The sequence below is a fragment of the Meles meles genome, chromosome 13 (genome assembly GCF_922984935.1).
Source record: "Meles meles chromosome 13, mMelMel3.1 paternal haplotype, whole genome shotgun sequence".
NCBI classification, from domain to species: domain Eukaryota; kingdom Metazoa; phylum Chordata; class Mammalia; order Carnivora; family Mustelidae; genus Meles; species Meles meles.
Window position 1 is genome coordinate 85,037,521 of NC_060078.1, and position 24,784 is coordinate 85,062,304.

The 24,784-nt window shown below is 52.2% G+C and overlaps 1 protein-coding gene across 1 annotated transcript in view; it reads left to right on the forward strand.

Moving 5' to 3' along the window:
- Positions 1 to 24,784, forward strand: part of MGMT (O-6-methylguanine-DNA methyltransferase) — a 276,571-nt gene that overhangs the window by 249,651 nt on the left and 2,136 nt on the right. Inside the window, exon 4 of the mRNA XM_046027812.1 lies at positions 20,373 to 20,512. Coding sequence (XP_045883768.1) covers positions 20,373 to 20,512 — 140 coding nt within the window. The remainder of the gene's footprint in view (positions 1 to 20,372; positions 20,513 to 24,784) is intronic.

Below are 24,784 nucleotides of genomic sequence, written 5' to 3' on the forward strand. Positions count from 1 at the left end.
GGGCCCTCCCTTTCCTGCCGTTGGCGACGTCAGGGTGAAGGAGGCACCAGCGGCCCAGGTGGGGCTCCACTTTGAATTCTGAAACCCTGTGATGCCATCGGGAAGAGACGCACATGCGGTGGCCCCGGCGACCGTTACCTCTGGTGTTGGCACTCGTGTTCCTTCCTGGCCGAACCCCGGGCCGGCGCCCAGTGACCCCGAGAGAACGCCGACAGGACGGCCTGGCTGTGGGGGCAGGGCCGGAAGTGCGCCGTCACTGCCCCTGCCCTCTTGCCTCACGTCCGCCAACCGCGGGCACCAGCTCTGCACCGCGTGGACGTGGGTGGGGGAGAAAGGCTCAAGGATGGAACCAGATCTTTTCCCGGTCAGGGGTCTGAGTGGAAAGGCCTGTGCAGAGCCCTGGGGAGCAGGCGGGGCCGGTGGTGGCCAGTGCTGCTGGGGTGTGGTGAGGAGAGAAGGGGTCGGAAGGAACGCCCCGACCCCACTCGCAAGCGCAAACAGGCTTCCCTAATGCCTCCCCCGGCCCTCCCGCGTCAGCTCGCAGTGATGTCTCATGCATGCGCACTGTCCTGCCTTCTGCATGCTCACGGTGGCCCTGGAAGAGGACGGCTCCGTCAGGTCACCCCTGCTTTCAGAGCGGAGCTGTCTCGTGGTGCTGCGAGCCCAGATCCAGAGCTCCCGCGGCCTGCTGTGCGACATCTGCCCCCGAGCAGGGAGCGCCCCTGGGGCTCCCGTGTCCCCACCTGGGCCCTCTCCCGTCCTGGCTCCCACGCAGCAGCCGCTGAAAAACTAAGAAACTAATTCACTGGTGACTCTGAGCCCGCTTCTCCTGCGCATCGTGTGAGCTTGAACTGGGGACATCGCCTCTTACCTAGGACAAGCGCTCTCGCTGAGGTCATGTCAGCAGTCCTGCTCCTGGTCCGCCACCACCCCAGGCAGGCTTCCGTGGCCCGGGCGGGTCTAGGTCCATTTTCTGCAGCAGCAGCACTGAGCTGGGGACGGCAGCCAGGCCTCTGCCGACACTGTGGCCAGCCTTCCGCCAAGGAGCAAAGTTCTCTGACGCTGCCCCCGACCCCCCCAGGGCAAGCCCCCAGCCCGAGAGCCCACGGATTCTGGGCCCCTGTTGTGTGGGCCTCTACCTAGACTTGGCTGAGAGGCCCAGGGGCTGCTAGCAGGTAGGGGTCTCTCAGGTGCCCGGAGCAGCGGAAGGACTCCCGAGCAACAAATCTAACGTCCAGCGTTAAAAGCTCAGGCAGCTGCCTCTCTATCTACTTGTGATCTCTCTCTATCAAATAAATAAATAAAATCTTTAAAAAAAAAAAAAAAAAAAAAAAAAAAAAAAAAAAAGCTCAGGCAGCCGGAGGTGTGCAGTCTTCCGGGGGGGCCCACAGCAGCCCCTTCCTGCACCGCGGCCGCAGGCCCTGAACCACCCCCCGGCCCTCTCAAGCCCCCCAGCACCCGGGCTAGGCAGCAGGTGGTGCCGACCCCTGTCCCTCCCTGCTCTTAGCGCCTGTTCCGTGTGGTGCCCTGGCCAGCCCTTTGCCTGGCCTTCTGTCCGTCCTTGTCACCCCTGCCGAGGGCACACATGCTCCCCGTCCTGTGGGGACCCCGTTCATCCACACCTGCACGGCCCCGTCCTCATTTGAATAGGTGAGAGCCAAAGTCAGCCGCACAATTGGAGCTAGATTCCATCACTCAAAATTCAGTCACAACTTCTTTTGAATTCTTCAGCTGCCCTGCGGCAAAGGCTCGATGTTGATACTGAGATTAATCCCCGAAGAGCCCCTCGTTTCTCTGCAGAGAAATTAAAGCTTGCCAGTCTTCCTTTGCCTGTCCTCCTGACAGCTCTGTCAGTAATGATATGCCTTCTCCCTGGCATAATCCCTGTCCTACGGTAAAGAATAATTCATTAAGAAATTAAGGGCTTAGTGCCTTTCTGTTGCGTTGGCCTTCAAAAGTTAGCCAAAATTATTTAACAAACCTCAGGGCAGTTTCACACGAGCTGGGTAGCGGCATGGGTGGGGACGGCCCGGATCCACCCAGAAACTGAGTCTGGGGACAGCAGGACGGGGCCCTGGTTCAGGACGGCGCGAAGACTTGCGGGAGCTGCTGGTGAAGCCGGCAGGGCGCCCTTCCCCCGACTCGGGAGGGCTGGCAGGAGGCTTCTGGAAGTTTCTGACGGGGCGCACAGGAGTTTCTGTGGGTTCAGAGCCGGGTGGGGTACGTGCACACGATATTGTGCGTTTAACAACCGTTGGTGTGCTTAGCCTGAAATGGCGTGGGTCCCAAACACTCCCGGCGGGTCCCATCTCTGCCCCGTGACTGATGCCACCAAAGGGAAGGCGTGACTTGGTGTCGCGGTGGCCGACTCAGGCGGAGGAGGGGCCAGCGGCACGGCGTCCTGCATGCACTGATAACACTGTGTCCCTTTAAATCCGATCTTCCACCTTTTTGTTGTTTTGTTTAGGAGGTTGTGCCTGGGAGGGAACACTGCCCCGTCTTTTGAGGGGGGTGTCTGGGGGGGGTGCTGGGGGTGTCGGTGTCCTCGTGGACACCCAGGCAGTGTCCTGGCCACAAAAGGTGGGAGAATTTGTAAGGGGAGACAGCGGGTGCCCCGAAGCAGACCAGCACAGGGGAAGCAGGGGCCGGTGTAGGAGGACAGGAGGACGGCAGACCCGGGCTCGTCTTCCGCCGCCCCGCTGCAGCCCCTGTGCTGTGAGCGCACTCAGGGCGGGCTCGGGTCGCCAACTCCTCCCGCGCGGCGTTTCCGCGGGGCGGCTTCTCTCCGGCTCCGACGTTGTTCAGAAACCGGGAACACCTGCTCAGAGTCAGGTGTTCTGCTTTGAGCTGAATGACAATTATTTGAATGGTAAAGGGTGTTAATATATAATTATTCACATTCATACCAGGACATTCACAGTTTAATCATTTCTCTGTAGGCTTCCTTAAGTTTGAGCTTACAGTCTGAGGCATAATTCTTTTGTTAAATAAGTTTCGGGCACTCTAATTATTGGGAAGGTGACTACAAAGAGGGCCAGGTGCACTGGTAAGGCTGTCCCACCCCCTCACCTGCGCCAGCCTCCCTGCACCAGGGGAGGCAGAAGTTCGTTTCCGAGGGCTAATAGTCCAGTCCGCCTGCGAGATGAGCTCTGTGATTGTGTCCCGGTGCACCAGGGCCAGACAAGCCTGCCGGAGCATTTCTATTCATGAGCACAGGGCCCTGTTGGCCTGGCTAGGCTTGGAAAGGAACCAGAAGCTTAACCCTTTAGACCCTCTATTCTTCCGGACCCCACCGTCCTCCTCAACATTACTGAGGACCCCAAAGAGCTCTGGATTGTGAAGGTCTATTTCCAGGTACCGTGCTGGAACTAAACCTGAGACTGTCTTACTGCATTAATTTTTGTTAAGATAACAGTGAATTCACTACATGATATCAAAGCTAATATATGAAAATGTTTCCCAAAGCCAAAAGGTCTGAGAAGAGTGGTGTTGGTGTGTTCCCAGTCTCTTCAGCGTCTGCGTTAATGGAGCACAGCTCTGCCCTGTAATCCGGGGTGCATTCGCGTCATTTAGCTTATTGGAAAGTCCTGTATACTTGTGAGAGCAGGAGAATTAGAAAGGCAAGTAACATCTTAGTACGGCCATGAAAATCCTTCTAAACGGGTCTTGGGGACCCCTAAACTCCCCAGACCACACTTTGAGGACCCCAAATTTTTCTATTTGAAAAGACCCCAAATTTTTATTGCTTCTGGAAGTTACCCCTTGCCTATATAAGGAGTCGTAAAAGTTTGTGTTGTGGGTTCTGGATTTATTTTCAGTTTATTTTCTCTTGAAGATTTACTTATTTATTTTGAGAGAGGAAGAAAGCAAGCAGGCTCCCTGCTGAGCTTGGAGCCCAGTGGGGTGCTCGATCCCACAACCCTGAGATCATGACCTGTGCCAGAACTGAGTCTGACATGCAACCATCCGAGCCAACCAGGCACTCCTATTTTATCCTTTTTAATTTTTTTTTTAAGATTCTATTTATTTATTTATTTCTCAGAGAGAGAGGGAGAGAGCACAAGCAGGCAGAGAGGCAGACAGAGGCAGAGAGAGAAGCAGGCTCCCCGCTGAGCAGGAGCCTGATGCAGGACTCCATCCCAGAACCCTGGGATCATGACCCGAGCCGAAGGCAGCTGCTTAACTGACTGAGCCACCCAGGTGCCCCTTTTACATTTTATTTTTTTTTATTTATTTTTTTTAAGATTTTATTTATTTATTTGACAGAGAGAGAGATCACAAGGAGGCAGAGAGGCAAGCAGAGAGAGAGGAGGAAGCAGGCTCCCTGCAGAGCAGAGAGCCCGATGCGGGGCTCGATCCCAGGACCCTGAGATCATGACCTGAGCCGAAGGCAGCGGCTTAATCCACTGAGCCACCCAGGCGCCCCCCCTTTTACATTTTAAATCACATCCCAGATTCCCTCTTGGCCTTTAGCTGGAGATGCTTACGGCTCCCTTGGAAGGACTTGCCCTTCCACATCTGCTTCCCAGATCTCTGTTAACCCACTCCCCACACTCTGTCTGGCATCGGCTAGATCCAGAATCAGAGCAGAGCCCCGCCCCAAGGTGGCAGGAGGGGATTTCACGTCCCTCCGTGTGGACCTCAGGGGCTTGGCCAGAGGGGCGACATGACGTCACAGGTCCTTCTTTCTTCCCTGACTATGCACATACCTACCTTCACACTCCCTCGGTCCTACCAGGACGAAACCAGAACTGAGGGGCAGGAGGCCGCTCTCAGGTGTGAACCTCGGGGGTGGGTGGTGAGGGATGCTGACCGTGTGGGATGCCCGTAAAGGGGACCTACGCCTGAGGGCCTGGCCCCCACACTGGCCTGAGCTTCCTGGCCGGCTCCATCCTGAGTCGCGGACGCTTCTCGCCCTCGAAGGAGAGGACGAGGCATGGCGACCTCCAGGATTCAGTAGGAAGAAGCAGGTTCCATAGTCCCCGGCATGTTCAGTAAATGTTAGCGCTTGTTACAACTGTCAGATTTTTAAGGAAATTGACCAGAATTTCCAGATGCATCTTTGAAATCACAACCGAGCCCCCATTTCCCCGGCATTGTCCAGAACGTTCGAGGAACTTCTCTTTCGGAATAGCCTTCCCGCCCTGCGTCTTGTATGACCCACCAGGCGTTCATTGCCTGCCTACTGTGTACCAAGAACTGCATTCAGCACTTGAGAATACTGTCAGTGTTGGCAAATTTTCTTATCCAAGAATGGATTTGGCTTGTGAAAATTGATCCAGAATTCAGCCCATCGAACACTGGTCATGAGGCCAGCAAAATCCTTTCAGACCCACAGCAGTTGGAACCACAGAATAGCAGACCGTCTTCACTTGACACCTTCTCCATCCGCCCAGAGCAGTGCACCCAGAGAGGTAGCCGAACGTTTCCTGGAAAGGGGCAGCACTTCTCCGGGGTTCCCTTTGAAAGGCACATGCCTTCGTCTCACAGCATTCTGTTGGGTTGTCTGCAAACACAACCTCGCGCGCCGGTCGCCACACTGGGCCCAGGCCCATCCTTGCGGAATCACCACCAGCTAGGACAGGAAAGCTTGCGCGGATTTGTCACCCAGGGCTGCAGGGGGCTGTTGGGCTTAGAGGCGAGTGCACACAGTGGACCGTGACTGCTCTGTGGTTGCCCTGAGTTCCCCAGGTGCAGGCATTAGCGTCTCTGGCTTGTCCATTATCAGACTGGTCAGTCACGGAACTAACCCTCAGCACAGTCACTGTCTGTTCCCCAGAACCGCAGGGCTTGTGACCCGTCCCCGCCTTGGTGTGCATCTTCATTTCTTGGAGGAAACCGGTAAGCGGACTCTGAGAAGGGAGTGCAGAAAGGCTCATCTAGAACAGAGGCCTTAGCCAAGCCACTGAGCTTGGTGCTGGCTTGCAGACAGACAGACACCCTGTCACCAAAACCTGCTTCGGCCATGGGGTGCCTGGGTCCCACCCTCCAGGCCCAGAGAGCAGCAGACCTGAGTCTGAGGCATCCAGCCGGTGGTGTGGACGGTAGCCAGGCTATGGCTCTGAGCCTCACTGTCATTCGTCCACTGAGAATAGTGATGTCGACTTCGCAGACTCAGCGGACAGTCCGTGACCTCCTGGGAGCTCAGGAAGCTCTGTGTCTGGGTGGCGTTTGGGAAGGCGGGACCAGAGCAAGAGGCTGGGACAGTACCCAGGCCAGCTGTCGTTTTGTGTCTTCTTCCCACCCCTGTGCGGAAGCGCGCTGGGCTGTGCCCCAGAGGCCAGGACACCCCTGCGTGTCTACTGCGGAGACCAGCCCACTCTGGGGGAGCCAGGTGCCCTGAAGGCTGAGAGCAGCAAGGACATGCCTCTGTTTTGTGAATGTGAGAGACCATGCCTTCTGCCTCTCTACGTGGCTTTAGTCATTCCGGCGTCGGCTGAAAAGCCATCACAGCCTCAGGTAGGTGGGTGGGATCCGCTGATACAGTCTCCCGGTGTGCCTGTGATCTGAGCTCTTGGCGGTGCCTGGGTCCCAGAGGTCCACACCCGCCAGAGGCTGTGGGGCCAGCTCTCGGCTGGGAAAGAGTTCCAGTTTAGCCGTTGTGGAGCAGATAACAGCAGACCGTGCAGCAGCCTTAGGCGTGGCTCTAGACGGGAGCCTCCTCTTGCCTGTGAGGAGACATCTTCCCCGGCCCGCACTCGCCTTCCCAGGCTCGGCCTGTCTGCAGGGTCACTTCCCTACCTGAAGTGCCCCCTGCTCCTGCCCAGGGCACTGCTGCCGCCTGTCGGGACCCAGGGCCCTGTCAGGTCTGCTGTGTCCTTGCCAGGCGAGAGGACATTGGTGCACGCCATCCCGTGCCACCGGATCTCGCAGACGGTCCCATAATGGGTTAGAAATAAAGGTTGATGTGGGGCTCTGTGCAGCCCCTCTCTCCAGGCGGGAGTGGCCCTACGTCCCCTAGACGGAGCTCCTCCCGCAGTCCTGACCTGTCCACACCCGGCAGACTTCAGCTGGCAGAGCCGTGTCTGGTGTTGGTGGCCTTGTGCTTGCTGTCCTGACCCATATTCTGGATCCACGTGGATTTCCACACTTTGGCGTGTCAGAGCACGCGCCGGCCATTACAAGCACAAGCCTGTGCACCTGCACTCGTGTGAGACTCAGACACGTGTGTCTCGTTCACACGGCTTGACTTGGTAGGGCACGGACCCACGGAAATGCCGTGATGAGTCCTGAAGCTCTGGCGCGACCACCCGTAAACTTCGCTTTGCTTTCTCTCAGGTCCTTGTGGGTTTGTGAAGATGACGACTAGTATGTTGAAATAAATCAAGTTATTTTTACTCCAGCAATGTTCTGTTTCATAGCTCCTGCGTGGTGCGTGTGTGCTAGCGTGGGAAGGACTGGGCTGATTACTGACCGGTTTGCTGCAGGCGGTCCCTCCCGATGTCAGAAGCGGCAACTGACGGCAATGAGCTTGAAGTTCTAGAATGCCCCTCGGTAGGCACACCCCTGGCCCCAGGCCTGCTTAGCAGCAGCGTGACCTGCTCTAGCTCTCAAGACTGAGCTGCTGGAACTCTGCCCGCAGGGAACCGGGGCAGGCCCGCTGGTGCCCTCGCCCTGCCAGACACTGCCCAGTTCCGTGCCTGTGAGCCGGTGCGAAGGCCTGCTGAGCCCCGCCGCCCTGGCCAGCGCCAGCTCTCCTCGCTCACGTCTGTGTGGCCGCAGGCCCCCAGCGGGCTCGGTACCTAGGTCAGGACAGTGAACTCCGACAGAACCACGTCCCCGACCATGTGCACAGGTTGAGCAGCTTTCTCTTGGCCTGGGTGGCCTTGGCCTTCTCTGCTAATTGCAGGAACACCTGAGTGGGCTTGGCAGGTTGAGGTAGACGCCCACGTAGTCCGTTCCAGGTCCTGGCGGCTCCAGTGGAAGCGGTGCCGCCCTGTCTTCCCTGAGCACAGGGGCCAAGCCCAAGGGATTGCAGGGAAGACAGGGCCCCGCTTACACCCCCCTTATTCATCCAGGAGACGACGGCTAGATGCCTGCTCTGGGGCAGCCCCAGCACTGGACTACTGGGATGGAGACCCGCGCAATGGGCCTTGCTCGTGCTGAGCTGGGTCCGGTAGAAGGGGCCCTCGTGGTGACAGTACTAGAGCACGGGGGGGGTGTGGGGGTGGGGAGGGGGCCTTGCAGAGGAGAAATAGTTGGCAAGGGTTGTGACCTAGGCTCCATTTTAAGTGGGTATCTTGAACTTCAGGGAGACTGATTAAAGAAATGGTGCTTAGAAAATATTTCCCTCTATGTTTTTCAGCTTATTTTTTAAATTAAGCTACTGTAAAATTGATTTTTGGTGTACGGTGCTCTGAATTTTAATACACACATGGATTTCTTTAACTGCCACCATAGTTAGGACTCAGGTTGCATCCTCCTAAAAACATCCTCCTGCCCCGGTCCCCTCCCCCACCTCCCTGCTGACTCCTGGCGACCTCTGGTCTGTTCTCCATCCTCAGGAGAATGTCACGTAGATGGACATTTAACCTTTGGAGCCTGCCTTCTGTCATTCAGTTTAATGCCTTCGAGATCCATCCAAATTGTTGTGTGTACCTACAGTTTATGCCTTTTCATTGTCATATTCTGTGGTGTAGATATGCCCTCGTTTGCTAACATGATTTTTGTAATAGCCGTTCTAACAGACACACAGTGCCGTCTTGTTGTGGCTTTAACTGGCACCTCCCAGACGGTGCGTTAGGTTGCACATTTATTCATGTGTTCATTTACCACTCAGCTGCCCTCCTCATGAGCCGTCAGTTCAAGTCTTCTGCCCATTTTTTAATTAGGTGGTTTGTTTCATTACTGTTGAGTCTAGAGAGTTTTTCTTATATTGTGGTTTTAAGTTCTTTGCTGAGTGTGTTATTTCCAAGTATTTTCTCCCAGTATGTATCTTGTGTTACAGTCAACTAACACTGACTCACACAGGCCAGTGCTTTTTTGTTTCCATTCTGATGAAGTCCAATTAATTGTTTTAATTTATGGATTGTGCTTTTGTTGACATGACTTTTTGCCTAATTCCCCAAAGATTTTCTCCTATGAAGTTTTACATTTAGAGGTAAAATCTGTTTTGAATTAATTTTTATAATGTGTAAGATTTACATCAGGATTCAGTGTGTTGCATGTGGATATCCAGTTTTCCAAAACCACTTTTTGAGAATATCCTTTTTTCACTGAAATGCTTTTGTACCTTGGTCAGAAACCATTTGGACATATTCTTATGGGTCTCTTGGAAATCTCTTTAGTTCTCATCAATATATGTGTTTATCCCTTTACAAATTTCACAGTATCTTGATTACAGCATAGTAAGTCTTTAAAACCTGCTAGTGTGATTTCTCCAACTTTTTTTTTCTTTTTGAAAGTATTTTGGGTATTCAATTTCCTTTGCCTCTCCATGTAAGTTTTAGAATCAGTTTGTCTATAATATCTGCATTAAATCCCCCTGGGATTTTGACTGGCATGGAAATAATTTCATAGGTCAGTGTGTGGAGAACTGAAACTTTTGTATTGAGACTTTCTATCCATGAGCATGGTATTTCTCTCAAATTATTTAGGTATTCTTTGATTTAACAGAATGTCATTTTCAGCATAAACGTCTTGTGTATTATTTTAGATTCACATCTGAGTGTTTTTGGTTGGAGCTATCATCAGTAACCTAGAACTCTGATTTTGCTGTGTTGAGGTTGTATCTAGTGGCCTAGCTAAACTCATTCTACGATTTTTTTTTTTTTGTAGATTCCTGAGAATTTTACCATAGATAATCATGTTGTCTATAAATAGGGACCATTTTCTTTTTTCCAAAATGTATGATTTTATTTTTTTTTCTTGCTTTGTTGCAGTGGCTAGAACTTCCACTATGATGTTAAATAGCAGGGGGCGTCCTTGTTTTTTTTTTTAATCTTGAGGGGAAAGCATTCAGTTTTTCACTATGAAGTATAATATTAGCTTTTGGTTTTGGTTTTCATTTTTTTGTTTGGTTTTTGTTTTTGTCAGTACCTTAATCAGGTTGAGGACATTACTGAGCTCTTTCATCATGAACAGATGCTGAATTTTCTAAATATTTTATTTTTGCTTCAGTGGATAAAATTGGTTTTCTTCATTAGGCTGTTAATATTGTGGATTATATTAGTTCATTTTTAATATACTACATTTCTAGAGCAATTTTAGATTTTCAGAAAAAAAATGAGAATAAAACTGCTTCCCACCTTCCACCAGCCAGTTAGTTAATTGTTTAAGTGCAGTATACTGCCAAGCATTACGAGACCCTCATGCCACCATGGGAGACAGCATTACCAGGTAGAGTGGGTGTATGAAATTCTTTCTGCCTTCAGTCTTACAGACTCCACTCCTTTCCAGACATCCTTGGGTCGCCACTTTCCCTCCCACCAACTGTAGTGGGGTTGTTCTTGTGTTCACAAGTTGTAATACACTCAGATTCTGTTGTCACAGTGTGCGTTCATTCCTGGGACCCTCCAGTCTTCCAAATGCTTCTTTGTATGCTGTTAATCTGCGTATATTGCCTGTAAGGCTTTTCTGTGTCTGTTGCTTTTCCTTTTCCAAAATGCCACATAGTCATATAGTATGAACTTTCTCAGACTCGTTTCCTTCACTTAGCAATATACATTAAGATAACTCCGTGTCATTTGGGGGCTCTCTCTTTGTGCGACTGAATAGTAGTCTGTTGTATGAATGCTCCATAGTTTACTCATTTGTCTCTTGAAGGACATCTTAGTTGCTTCCAGTTTTTATCAATAAGTGAATAAGGCTGCCTTAAACATTCGTGCACCGGTTTTTGTGTGGTCATGGGTTTTCAGATAAGTTGAGCAGATATTCAGGACTGCAGTTACTGGTTCATATAGTAAGCTTCTGTTGAGTTTTGTAAGAAACTGCTGAATTTTCTCTGAAGTAGCTGTATCATTTTGCATTTTCATCAGAAGTGAATGAGTATCCCTGTCATTTCACATCCTCATTGGCAATCAGTACTGTCAAAATTGGGGGTTGGTTTGTGTAGCCATTCTAATAAGTGTATAATTATGTTTCATTGTTTTTTTAAGATTTATTTATTAATTTATTTGACAGAGAACACAAGTAGGCAGAGAGGCAGGCAGAGAGAGAGAGAGGAAGGGAAGCAGGCTTCCCGCTGAGCAGAGAGCCCGATGCAGGGCTCGATCCCAGGACCCTGGGATCATGACCCAAGCTGAAGGCAGAGGCTTTAACCCACTGAGCCACCGAGGTGCCCCTATTTCACTGTTTTAATTTGTATTTTCTGATGACCAATAATTTTAAAAATCTCTTCATATGCTTAATTATATCCATCTATCTTCTTTGATGAGCTATCCTTTTGCCATTTTCTAATTGGGTTTATTTATTTTCTTACTGTTGAGTTCTTAAGAATTCTTTGTATGGTTTGGTTACAAGTCCTTTATCAGATATGTGTTTTGCAAATATGTTCTTGCAGCTTGTGGCTTTTCTTCTCGAAGTCTTAACAACACTTTTCACAGACCAGAAAATAATTTTCATAAGGTCCAACTATTTTTCTTTCATGGATCGTATTGTGTCTGTAAAAACTTTCCCCTAAACCCATAATTACCTAGATTTTTCTACCGTGTTATCTTCTGGAGGTTTTATATTTTTGCCTTTTAGATTTAAGTCTGTGATCCATTTTTAGTTTTTGAAAGATGCCTGGTCTGTATCTAGATTCTTTCTTGCATTTGGCTGTCCAGGTGTTCCAGAACCATTTGTTGGAACTACTACTGTCCTCTTCCCACTGACTTGCCTTTGCTTCTGTATTGGGTGGATCTGTCTGTTCTGTCCCATTAATGTACTTATCTCCTCCTTCGTTACTGCGCCCTGTCTTGATTACTGTAGCGTTATATGTAGGTTCATTTTTCAAGTATTGAATCAACTTTACAGTTCTCAAACTCCACTTAATTTTGCAGTCCAATTTTTTATATATCGCTGAATTTGATTTGCCAGTACTTTGTTGAGAAATTTTGCATCTATGTTAGTGAATAATATTAATCTGTACTTTTCTGGATTTTGACTTTTTCTGGTGTTCAGATTTTCCACTCTCATGAAATGCCTTAGAAAGTGTTCCCTTCTCTTCTCTTTTCTGTAGAAGATTATCCTGAGTTGATGTATTTCTTCTTTAAGTGTTTGATAGAATTTAGTGGTGAAATTATCTGGCCCCAGTGATCTCAGAAGATTTTAAACTCCACGTTCAGGCTCTTTGATACTTAAGGCACTGTTCCGGTTATCTGCATCATCTTGGATGTGATTTGGCCATTTACAGTTCTTGACACATTGTGGTCTGTTTTATCTGTGTTGTTGAATATTGTGCATAGAGTTACTGTAAGACTACTTCATTCTCCAGTTAGTGTCTGTGACGTCAGGCTGACATCCCCTCTTTTAGGTCTGATGTTGATAACTTGTTTCTTGTCTTTTTTTTTTTTAAAGATTTTATTTATCTGTTTGACAGACAGAGATCACAAGTAGGCAGAGAGGCAGGCAGAGAGGCAGGCAGAGAGAGAGGAAGAAGCATGCTCCCCACTGAGCAGAGAGCCCAATGCGGGGCTCGATCCCAGGACCCTGGGATCATGACCTGAGCCGAAGGCAGAGGCTTTAACCCACTGAGCCACCCAGGCGCCCCATGTTTCTTCTCTTTTTATATCACTCTTGCTAAAGGTTTATCAATTGTATTGATCTTTTCAAAGAACCCGGTTTTGGTTTCATGTATTTTACTCTAATTTTTCTTATTTCAATTTCATCATTTTCTATTATTACCTTTATTTCCTTCCTTGGGTGTTTGTTGTTGTGGGGTGTTTTTTGCTCTTTCTTGTTTAAATTGGAAGCTTAGATTATTAATCTGAGACTCTTCTTTAATACATGCATAAGGGACGCTTGGGTGGTGCAGTCAGTTAGGCGTCTGACTCTTGGCTTTGGTTCCGGTCATGATTGCAGGGTCCTGGGCTCGAGCCCTACCTCCCGCTGCAGCTTGTGTGCAAACACGTGCTCTCCCTCTCCCTCAAATAAGTAAATCTTTAAAAGAATAAAAAGGAAAACATGCATTTAATGCTGTGTATTTCCCTGTAAGTGTTGCTTCGCTGTATCGTAGGAATTGCGATATGCTACATTCTCAGTGTCATTCAGTCAGTGTATTGTTTTGTTCCATTTTGATTTTTTAAATATCCCTTAAGACTTCCTGTGACCCATGAGTTATTTAAAAGTGCCTTATTTGCAGGGTGCCTGGGTGGCACAGTTGGTTAAACATCCAACCCTTGATTTCAGCTCAGGTTGTGATCTCAAGGTCATGGTCTCAGGTCATGATCTCAGGGTCGTGGTCTCAGGTCATGATCTCAGGGTCGTGACCTTGGGTCATGGTCTCAGGGTCATGATCTCAGGGTTGTGGTCTCAGGGTCGTGGTGTCAGGTGGTGATCTCAGGGTCGTGGTCTCAGGGTCATGGTCTCAGGTCGTGATCTCAGGGTCATGATCTCACGGTTGTGGTCTCAGGGTCATGGTCTCAAGGTCGTGGTCTCAGGTCATGGTCTCAGGTCATGATCTCGGGGTTGTGATCTCGGAGTCGTGATCTCGGGGTCATGATCTCAGGGTCATGATCTCAGGGTTGTGGTCTCAGGTCGTGATCTCAGGGTCATGATCTCACGGTTGTGGTCTCAGGGTCATGGTCTCAAGGTCGTGGTCTCAGGTCATGGTCTCAGGTCATGATCTCGGGGTTGTGATCTCAGAGTCGTGATCTCGGGGTCGTGATCTCAGGGTCATGATCTCAGGGTTGTGGTCTCAGGGTCATAGTCTCAGGGTGTGGTCTCAGGTCATGATCTCGGGGTCGTGATCTCAGGGTCGTGATGTCAGGGTTGTGGTCTCAGGGTCATGGTCTCAGGGTTGTGGTCTCAGGTCATGATCTCGGGGTCGTGGTCTCAGGTCATGATCTCGGGGTCGTGATCTCAGGGTCATGGTCTCAGGTCATGATCTCGGGGTCGTGGTCTCAGGTCGTGATCTCGGGGGTCGTGATCTCAGGGCTGTGCTCTGAGGGTCGTGGATGGAGCCCCGTGTCCGGCTCCAGGCTCAGCAGGGCATCTGCTTGGGCTTCTCTCTGCCCCTGCCCCTGCAGATGCACACACTCTCTCTCCGTCGAATCAGAAATAAACCTTTAAAAATAAATAAATAAATAATATGGCCGTATTTTCTCTCCAAACATTTGGAGGTTTCCAAACCTCCTTTCTTTTTGTCCTTGATATCCAGTCTAATTCCATTACGATCAGAAAATATGACTTGAATGAATTCAAGTATTTCGAATTTGTTAAAGTTTGTTTTATGACCCAGAATATGGTATATCTTGGTCAGGTATTGTGTGCATTTGAAAAGAGGATATGTTCTATTGGTATTGGGGACAGTGTTTTGTAAATGTCGATGATTGAAACCAGTTGGTTGATAGTGTTTTTCATTTCTATATCCTTCATTTTCTGTCAACTATCTGTTATTAAGAGAGAAGTGAAGTCTCCAAGTGTGATTGCGAGTTGGTCAAATTCTCCTTTCAGTCACGCAGGCGCCCTGTGAAGAGTTTGGTTTGGTTTTGTTTTTTTTGTTTTTTTTTAAGATTTTATTTGTTTATTTGACAGAGAGAGATCACAAGTAGGCAGAGAGGCAGGCAGAGAGAGAGGAGGAAGCAGGCTCCCTGCTGAGCAGAGAGCCCAATGCGGGGCTCGATCCCAGGACCCTGAGATCATGACCTGAGCCGAAGGCAGAGGCTTAACCCACTGAGCCATCCAGGCGCCCCATGGTTTTGTTTTTTTCTAAACTGAATATAGAATTCTGAGTTTCATCACTTCAAAATTAGTAGTTCACCTCCTTCTGACCTCTGTGCTTCTGGTGAGAATTCTATAGTCATTCAGACCCATGTTCCTCTATAAATAACACATTGTTTTTCTCTGGTTGTTTTTGAGATTTTTTTTCTACCTTTAGGTTTCACCAGCTTCATCGTATGTCTGGGAGTAGATTCCTCTGGGTGCCTGTCTGTGGCTTACTAGGCTTCTTACACCTGTCCTTGTAATAAATCTTTTGCCAGATTGGAAAAAATTATGGCTATGATTGGTTCAAATTGTTTTGTACACCTTACCCTTTTTCCTTTTCTTCTGGAACTCCAGTAACATGACTGTTAGACCTTTGGCTTTGTCCTTTGTGTCCTCGGGGCACTTTCTGAGCTTTCGTTGTTTGTTCTTAACATGGTTTTCTCTGTTTTTCAGATCGGATAAGTTCTGTTGACTTAAGTTCCTTGACTCCTCCTCGGGCATCTCCCTTCTGCTGTTGAGACCATGCAGTTTTTACATTTCCTGTTTTCTGTACTAAATTTCCATTTGACTCTTCGTGATTTGTTTTTGAAACTTGGCGTCTTTTCATTTGTTTCAAGGGTATTTTCCCTTCTTGCAGCATTTTTACTGCAGATCCTTTAAAGTTGTTTCAATCTCTTAAAATTTTATTTTTCAGTTAATCCTCAAAACACCAGGGAGAAGATGTTGTCAGGTGGTTCCAGCTGCTGGGTCCTCTCAGCCTTGATGTCTGTTGATTATCTTTCCCAAGATGAGTTGAGATTTTCTGACTCTTTGTTTGCTCTGTTCGCGAAGTCATTTTGGATTGTGTGGGGCTCACTCTGGTTGTAAGGGTCTGAGTCTCAGGGGAGTCCCGTGTGCAGCAGCGCTACTCTCGCTGAGCGGGCTCTCGGCCCGGATGGCTTCGGTTCCTGGGGTCCATCCGACAAGGATTCCCGCAGGGTGTGGTTTCCGTGTCCACATCCTTTTCAAGTTGGCCAGCCTCTGCGCCCGTCAGGGGCCAGTCTGGATCCTTTCCTCAGTTCTCCGGGTCTCTGGATCCTTTCCTCAGTTCTCCGGGTCTCTGGATCCTTTCCTCAGTTCTCCGGGTCTCTGGATCCTTCCCTCAGTTCTCCGGGTCTCTGGATCCTTCCCTCAGTTCTCCGGGTCTCTGGATCCTTTCCTCAGCTCTCCGGGTCTCTGGATCCTTTCCTCAGCTCTCCGGGTCTCTGATTCAGGGTCCGCACGTGCGCAGGTCAGTGCTGAGGCCGGGGATTCACACACAACTCACCAGTGTGCGTTCCCAGTCTCTCTCCGCAGTCTCTCCCCGAAATCCCGTTTGGCCCCCCTTGTGTTTGACCTTACCTACCCCACTGTGCCACACGCTGCCTGGCATTGTGCCTCCACAGGGAGCCGAGCGCTGAGAGGACAGAGAAGAGCAGCAGGGGCCTGCCCACCGGTGGGGCCCCAGCTCCTCCCAGCAGAGAGGAACAGAGCCTCGGGGTTGCCTGGGAGCCGTGGTTCAAGAGTTCAGAGACAGTACCAGAAAGCGAGGGGTTCCTCCACCCTGAGCATCGGGATGCCATCCTCCCTCCTGGGGGTGGCTAAAAGCTCCCGGGTCCTCTGTGTACCCCTGCGGCTCCTTTGGGGTTCGGCCGCAGTGGGTCTGGGCTGCGGAGGACACAGGTGAGATGGTATGCTCAGGCACTATTCAGTGTTTCCGCAGATTCCTGTCCTCTTCCCCAGGCTGCCTGTGCCTGTTTACCTTCCACAGTCCTCTGCATTCTTCCCAGATTCGGGAAAGGCAGCCCACAGAAAACCGGGTGCAGCACGCTCCCTGTTCCCTCTCATCCCTTGTGCTCCCTCCCAGGCTCGCTCCTGGACCGCCGGTCCTGGCCGCTCGTGTGGTCGGGCGGCATCAGACCACGTCAGCCCTGTTCGCACTTCAGGATGCCTCGTGTCAAAACTCTCCTCTAGATACCCAGGGCCAGAGAACTGGCTTCACACCCCAGGTTATCTGGGGCTCCAGGGTGCCTGTCTGGGCACTCCCTCGGTGCCGGGGCAGCAGAAGGCACACCCTGGAAGGGAAAAGCCCTTGGAAACTTGCAAACCTGTCATACAGTTACAGTTTGTGCCGGGGATACCAGGCCATTGGAGGCCACGGCAAGGGACTCCTGCGGGAGCTTGGGCTCTGCTCTCTGTGCACGGGGACGTGGCAAACAGATCCCTGCCGGGCCCGGCCCCCGGATAGCTGCTGCGATGCTCCGTGGTGGGGCACAGGGCGCCCGGCCTTTCGTGGCACCTGTGCGTGTGTGCCTGCGCGAGCTGCAGCCTCGTGGCCAAGAGCCCGAAGGCCTGGGCGGCTGAAGGACGGCCCCTCCCGGAAACTGCGCCCTGCAGCAAAGGTCACCTTGAAAGAGTGATTCTGCCCCCAAGAACTCAAAAGCGTGGGGCTCTCTCTCACTGGAGAAGAGGGGGCTGAGTCTCAGCCTTGGTTTGAAAGAGAACCAGTTTCCAGGCCCCGCCCTGCGTGGACCAGCTGTTCTTGAGGTTGGCAGGGTGTTGTGGGGTGCGGGACCTGCCTGTCCGGGGAGCTCTCGTGACGGTGTTTGTCACAGGGGAGGAGGCAGAGGTCCGGGGGAAGGAAGACACTGGCCCCTGGTCATTTCCTTCCATCTGCCGTGTGTTGCTGGCAACCGCCCAGGCTCCCTAACCAGAGCCGCACCTGGCGTGTCGGTCTGGGTGCGCCACTGAATGCTCGCTGATCGCGGCTCCCCCGCGGGGCGTGAGAAGAGCTTGCGAAAAACCCTGGTGTCCATGGCAAAGGATGACGTCCTCCGTGGCCAGGGTTGGAAAACCACCGCATCGGCCCCTGGGAGGCTGATGACCTGCAGTCCACCTGGAGAGGAGAGAGAAAGCAGTCTTGGTCAGGTCGTATGTTCGTGGTGGCAGGGGTCAGTGGCCACCACACGGATTTGACGGTGGCTGTGTCCTTACGGTACAGGGAGCACGAAGCAGCCATTTGGCCTCCAGCAGGGCTGACCCTGGTCCCACCGCCAAACACGGACTGGCTGGCCGTCCTTGGAGGCCAGGAGAGGCAGGAGAAAGGATGGGGGCGGGAAGGTGAAGTGGCCGGCAGAGGCCGCTCCGGACGGCTCCAGGTCGCGCCTGCTCCCTGGGGAGGGCCGCAAATGGGAGGGAGAAGCATCTTCGTCTAATGGCTGCCCTCTGGGCCGCCTGAAATGATGGTCCAGCGCTCAGGACTTAGGTGAACACCTCAACCTCCAGAAAATCTATTTTCCACACCCATGTATGTTGGTTTTTATGAGCAGGTTTTACTACATTGTAGAAGGATATTTAACTGCGGGCGGTGCCGGGCCCCCAGAAAGGGGAGCAGTTTCGTGCTCTGACTTTGCACGGGTGAGGGTTAAAGGCACTGTCCCCGAGAGCTGCTCTGACTAATTAATGCATTTGCTCCCTGCAGGGTGAGATTGAGTTTTCAGATACGTTCACGAAGCCTTGATTGCTAAGTATTGTGCTCTTCGAGCTGTTTTTCCTAGTACGTTGCCGGGTACGTGCAAGCTGAGAGATTATTTCCCGTGAAAGACTGACAGCGAAGCTACGGATGTTTGTAGACTCTGTGCTCGTGTGCAGACATAACGCTTGTTTGAGGATAGGACACGTTTGTGCCTGAAAGGGAGGGGCTGGGTGGCGTGGCCTGACCGCTGTGCTCTGGTCGGGGCTGGCCCAGGACCGCCTGTGCCGCGGGCAAGCTCACACACACACACACACACACACACCCCGCTCACCCTCGTCCTCCAGGTCTGGTACCGTTCCGGGCTCTTCTCCTAGAAATCCCGGCGGCACCACAGAAAACCAACACGGACACCTTGGCGCTCTCCCAGGAAGGCCGGACACGGGGCCGCTGCGGCCTGCGTTGCTCTCCCGGCTGCTTTTCTAAGACCAAGACCCCCAAAGTCACTTCCTCCCCAGGTTACCACCAGGCAGCCTGCCTTCTGTTTTTCTTCCTCTTTTTGCTTTTTTTGTGTTTTTGTTTGTTTGTTTTTGAGTGAGGGTAACAGCAGCAACGATGACGATGATTAACACTGTGATTTCAGAACCGGTTCTGAGGAAGTCACGGTAAACAGAGTGTGTTTGCCTAAGGAAACCCTCCGAGCAATCAACCAGTAACACAACGCGTGTGCTAATGAATCCAAAGCTGTTAATGTGGTTTCTTCAGTTAAATTGATTCATGAATTTTGAAGAGAACATTATCTAATGAATTTTCTTTGAATAGAAAGCAATTAAAAGGACAAATCAGTCTGATTAACCCCAAAGTCACCCTCCTGCCACAAATGGTGTACAGTTTGAAATTATATCATAAAAAACTGGAGCACATTTGCTATCTTTCTGCCCTCTACTAATCCATGTAAATTAATGAACAACAAAGTTAATTTCTTTGATGACCCTATTCGAGTATCACCTGGATTATGCTGATGTTTCATTTGCTTAATGTTATAATAAAGACTAAACAGGTTTTTTTTCTAGTGAAGTGATTATCATTCCCTTCAGTTAAGAAGTGATTTTTATTGTTTAACACGCATGTAAGGGTGTGTTTTCTTTAAGAACCAAATCGCACTTGGCCAGCTTGGCACCGAGTGTAATTAGTGCTATTGTGGACACACTCGGAACACGGCGCTGCCCGCGGAAGCCTTCCCTTTGCTGTTGCCATCAGGAACTCCCGCCCCCGAGGGCTCGGTGCCCCCGCCGTGGGGGACGCGGCTCCGTGTCCAGTGCTCCCGAGCCGCGTGTTCCCTTTGGAAAGACAATAGGTATCGATTCAGACCGGCCTCTTTCACACGCCTGGGAAACCGCTCTAAAACCTGGAGGTGGAGGGAGAGAACGTTCTCACGCGTTCACCTGTTCGTTCCTGCAGCGGGAGGAGGAGCCGATGCGGTTTGACCGGTTTAGTCCACGAAAATGGGAATAAAGTCATTTTTGCAGCCCTGTTCATTACAGATACCTGTAGCCAAGGTCACCGCCAGCCCCATGGACCGTGGTGTTTGGCATTCTGAGCCTGTTTGCTGCTGGACGTGGACAGCCAGCATAAAATCACAGCCCACCCCATGGCTTCTTTTTCCTGCTGTGTCCCAGCTGAAGCTGGGAATTCAGCAGCGGTGTAAAAGGTTCCGCAGTCGGTCGGCAGGCAGGGCCTTCTGGGCTCAGTAACTGAGCTGCTCGTGCATTGGCGCGCGGTCCTGCGAGGAACCAGGGGAAGATGGAAGGAAGCTGCAGGCGTGGGGTGCGCGGCTGCGGGCTGCCTGCACAGGGGACAGCCCGCCCCGTGCCAGGGACGGCCTGAAGGAACCATGCGTGAAGGCCATGTTTTAACTGAGGGTCGCACCTCTGTGGGTGTGGGTGTGTCTTCTCTTGCAGGACTGGCGGCTCTTTGCGTCAGAGCCCTGGGAGCCGTCTGTCCACAGGGCGTCATTCTGTGTTCTGCCTTTCAGATTCATTCACCGCACAGGTGTTGTGGAAGCTGCTGGAGGCCGTGAAATTTGGAGAGACAGTTTCGTACCAGCAACTAGCAGTCCTGGCAGGCAACCCCAAAGCCGCGCGGGCAGTGGGCGGAGCCATGAGGACCAACCCGGTAAGTTGCGGTCTGTGTGGACGGCAGCGTAGCCGCGGTCGGTGGAGGGGCCTGGGCGCTGCGCTCGGGGGTGCCGGCCGCATAGGTAGGCATGTCCCCAGACAGCCAGAGCCACGCCGGGCAGGGAGGAGAGGAAACGCTCATGGTGGGCCCTCCCCTGAGAGGCAGGGACAGCACTAGTAGGTCTGTGCCCCTGGTTGTCCATCTTTGGTGAGGGGATCAGGAAGCTTTCGCACAAAAGCACCCCCCATGCATGTCGGAACCACAGGAGCCCATTGTCAGAGGCGGTACCGAAGAGGACAGGCCCTGGAGAAAGTGGCAAATGACATTCGTTCTTCCAGTAACTGTGTACACGGGCTGCCTCGCACGTGCCCGACACTCTTTCAGGGGCCAGGCCTACAGCCAGAAACCAAGCAGACAGGCTGCCCGTATGCAGCATCGTTCTAGAAGGAGACACATTCCAGGATGCCTGGCGCGTAGGGAGGCTGGAGATCTGACACCAGGGTGTGCACCTGGGGAGCGGGGCTGATTCTTGGCATTTGGGCGTGTCTTCCCCAGGGAGTGGCTCCTTCCCCAAGCCCCTTTGTGTCCTTGTCCCTCCTGTGCATCTGTGGTCAGATTTTGCAGAAAGGGAGGTTCACAGCAGGCATCCAGAGGATGGGCGTGTATGGGTGGCCGGGTGCCTGTCGTCCCCACGCCTACACCTGGACCACAGGCTGTCCTGGCTCAGAAAGCAAGTCCTTGTGAGGCCATGGTGCCCCCGTCCCAAAGCAGCCAGGTCCGTGGGGGACCCCACACAGCTGAGTGAGACCGGGAATATTTCTGTTCTTCGTGGCCCCTCCAGTACTGAGCTGCAGCCTGCTGGCGCCTCCGTGCTGGCTCCCCCTGGAGCCGTGGGAGAGGGTCTGATGGATGGAAAGGTGCCATCCTATCAAGAGGAGGAAAGTAGGGCTGTCACATCCTAGGATAGGAAATTACTAGATCAGAAAGACCCCACTTGTCTGAAACTTGCTGTGGCTTTGCTGTGTATATCCAGCATTATTTTCGTCACTGTTCACCTGGGAGAGGCAGGCATCGGCACACCCGGCCCACTGCTCTTGCGGCTGGGTCCCCGTTGCCTGAGGGCAGAGCCCCGGCTCTCTCAGAGGTGGCGTTTATGAGACTGCCTTCTTTTTTCTAAGAAGCAACCCGGCAGGTTCGCAGTGGATCGCACTGTCTTGCGTGTCTAGTCTGGAGAATTCTCCGACATGTAGAGACATCCTGGACAGTCGGGAGCAACATGTAACATGGACCCCTGGTCATGCCCTCGCCTCGCTGTGCCCCGGGTCCTCCGCGACGGTGGATCACGAGCCCAATCGGTGCTCCGTTCCACAGCGGTCGTGTTTCTGGTGCCATGTGGCCCAAGTGTCCCGAGTCGTCCCCTCCACACACCACGTGCTCAGCTTTACCGTGTGCACGAGGTGATTCTGCCTCGCATTCCAATGTGAATGTTTTACGTTTCCCGATAAAGTCTGAACCGCTTTGTTCCTTGGGAAGTCCACCGTCTCCTCCAGGTGCTGAGCAGCTGGACTTGGCCCGGGACAGAATGGCAGTTGGGATGCTGCAGGACACGGCTCCCTGTCACGCCTGGTGAGACAGGTGCTAGAAGCTAACGGGTTTCCGTCTGGCCTTCTGTGGCCCGCGGTCGCTGTGTCCCGTGTACATTCTCCCTCTGTCCCAGATCTTTGTGCCTCCTTCAGGCCAAGGGTCTGCTCCCATGCCCTTTGTGGAGGGGGCACTCTTCTCGGCCACGAAGGGGCGATTTGGCTCCCACCGTGCACCGCAGGTGCTGTGTGCTGATGCCTCCCGCAAGGGCACACCTCCCGTCTGGTGCTCTGCAAACACGCGCTGCTGGCGGGCACACAGACAGCGGGGGACCCTCACCTGGCTCGGGTGCTGATAGTGGCATCTCACTCGGCTGCGGAGGTGCCGTCACTGCTCAACGATCACGCTTGCGGCGATCTTTAGAAACATTTATCGTTCTGCAACCAGAAGGCCTCTCTCCTCCTGCTATTAATCTCTATGAACGTCTCTGTTCAGATATGGCCCCAGTCACAGAAGTTTATAAAATCACATCTCACAAGGCTTAACACTCTAATGTCCCTGAAGTCCACGTATCGACTTCCCTGTCTCGTGCCCAACTGGAGAAGGGCCATGAGGACACCAGGTGGGAGAACCCGGCAGGCTCCTGGCCCCTCTTCTCAGCGCCCTCCCAGGCCGACAGCAACTGGGCTGGAGGCGAGCCCTCGGGGGCCCGTCCGTGGGACCCACTGTGGCTGGGCGCTACCCACGGCTTATGCCGGGCCCCTTGGCCTGAGCTGGTGACAGAGGCACGGGCGGCTGCAGGACCGGAGCGGCGCCACCGTCACGGCATGGGGCTGCCGAAGGTGTTCCTGCGAGAGGAGTTTCGGCCTGGCCTCCTGGGGAGCCCTTAAACTTGACATAACACCTCCTTGGAAGGGATCGCAGAGCCTCCAAGAGGCGACTCAGGAGCCTGGGGGAAGGGTCCCTGAGCAGGGCCTGGACCACAACCGACGTGGACATCACACGTGGGGGTCCGCTTTCCCTGGCGCTGGCAGCGAGGGGCCGGGCCGCACAGCCCACGCGGCAGCTGCGGCACTGACAGCATCGTGGAGATGCGCCCGTAGATGATCTCTTCGGGCTGAATAGAGCAATTGTGCGCTTCAAGGAGAGCGAAGGATGGGTTTGGAGTGTCGCGGGGCACCGTGGAGCTCGTCGTGCGTTAATTCCTTCAGTGGCTGGCCATAAGCACAAGCACGCGCTGGTTCACGTGGCAGCCTTGCCGTGGTGTGGGGTTCTCTTCCCCACTGGTGGGAGGGATGGCTGGCGCTGTGTGGGGGTCTGGTCCTGTCCCCAGCATGTGATTTTTCCAGGTTTTCCACCAAAGACTCGCCGGCCCAGGTGAGCCGGTGTGGCCGCCTTCCGGCAGGTGCGCACTCTCGCCCCCCACGGAGGAGGGTCCGTGTGCTGGTAGAGCAGATGGAAGACGCCTTGGGGCCCCCACGATAGCACCGTCCCTCATCCTCAGAATTTGCTAAATGCAGTTCAAAGGCAATCGATGCGTCGCACAGAGTGTTTCCCCACTTTCTTCTAAACAAACGCATTCCTGACGAGTTAGTTTACTCACAGATCGCCACGAGCGTTAATGACCCCCCGAGTCTTGTTCTGCCAGTCACCCAGATGGCTGTTGATGAAGATTTAGCCTCGTGTTCTAAGCGTCAGGGCTGTCAGCGGGGCTGAACTGTTTGACCAGAAGAAAAAACGCACAGGGAGCTATTGATTACAGCTTCTCCGTGTCACTTGCTCACCAGGATTTAGGTATTGATGAGGCCGCGAGTGAAAACAAGCTCTTTCCCTTGTGGGCTACTACCACGAGAACAAAGGCGGAGTTGGGAAAAATATTCAGCCGGCACTAGAATCAGAGGGATTCCATTATTGATTGAAAGGCCCCTTCGTGTTATTTTTGTTGGAGACAAATCTATGGGTTTGGAAGTTTTATAGCTTTTGAGAAAGGGTCCATGTAAGGGATGGGTTCACGTATTGGATGAATTAGATTTCACAGCGTGAGGATTTCAATGCGGCTGTGATATTATGAGCTGCTTGGTTATTGATAAGAATTACATTTTATGCAGCACAGGGCTTTAAAGGAGAGAGCGTCAGAGGGCACGGATCCTTTGAAATGTCCTTAGGCCTCCAATAATTTTGGCAGCTTTCATTATTTTAGTAGTCTGAGTGTGCCGCTAAAATTAACACAAACAGAAGCAGTGTTGCCGTGTCTAGCAGTAAAAGCAGTGTGTCTCTGGTGAGTCCCCGCTCCCATCACTGCGTGCACAAGGTAAAGCCTGGCCAGGGAGGTCAGCATCGCTGTCCCCTGACCACCGTGCTACTGTCCACGTGACACATAGGGCCAGAGACTTCCCAGTCCGTCTCTTGTAATTCCACAGCTCGGGGAGCGGGGCAAGAAAATCAAAGCTCACTCGTGAAGTCTGCTGTTAGGTAGGAAAATTGAATTGGTGCCTAAATGTTTCTGAGCCTGGCTTGGACTAAATCTCTTTCTCTCTCTATCAGAGCTTAAGTTGTGTGTTATCTGATCATGTCCTCACGGCAGTTATTAACGTGACTATTGTATTGGATCAAAACCCTCTATCGGAGTCAGTATCGCGTTCTGAAAATTGCCGGTGACAGTGGGGATGGCACGTGCTTGCGGGACGG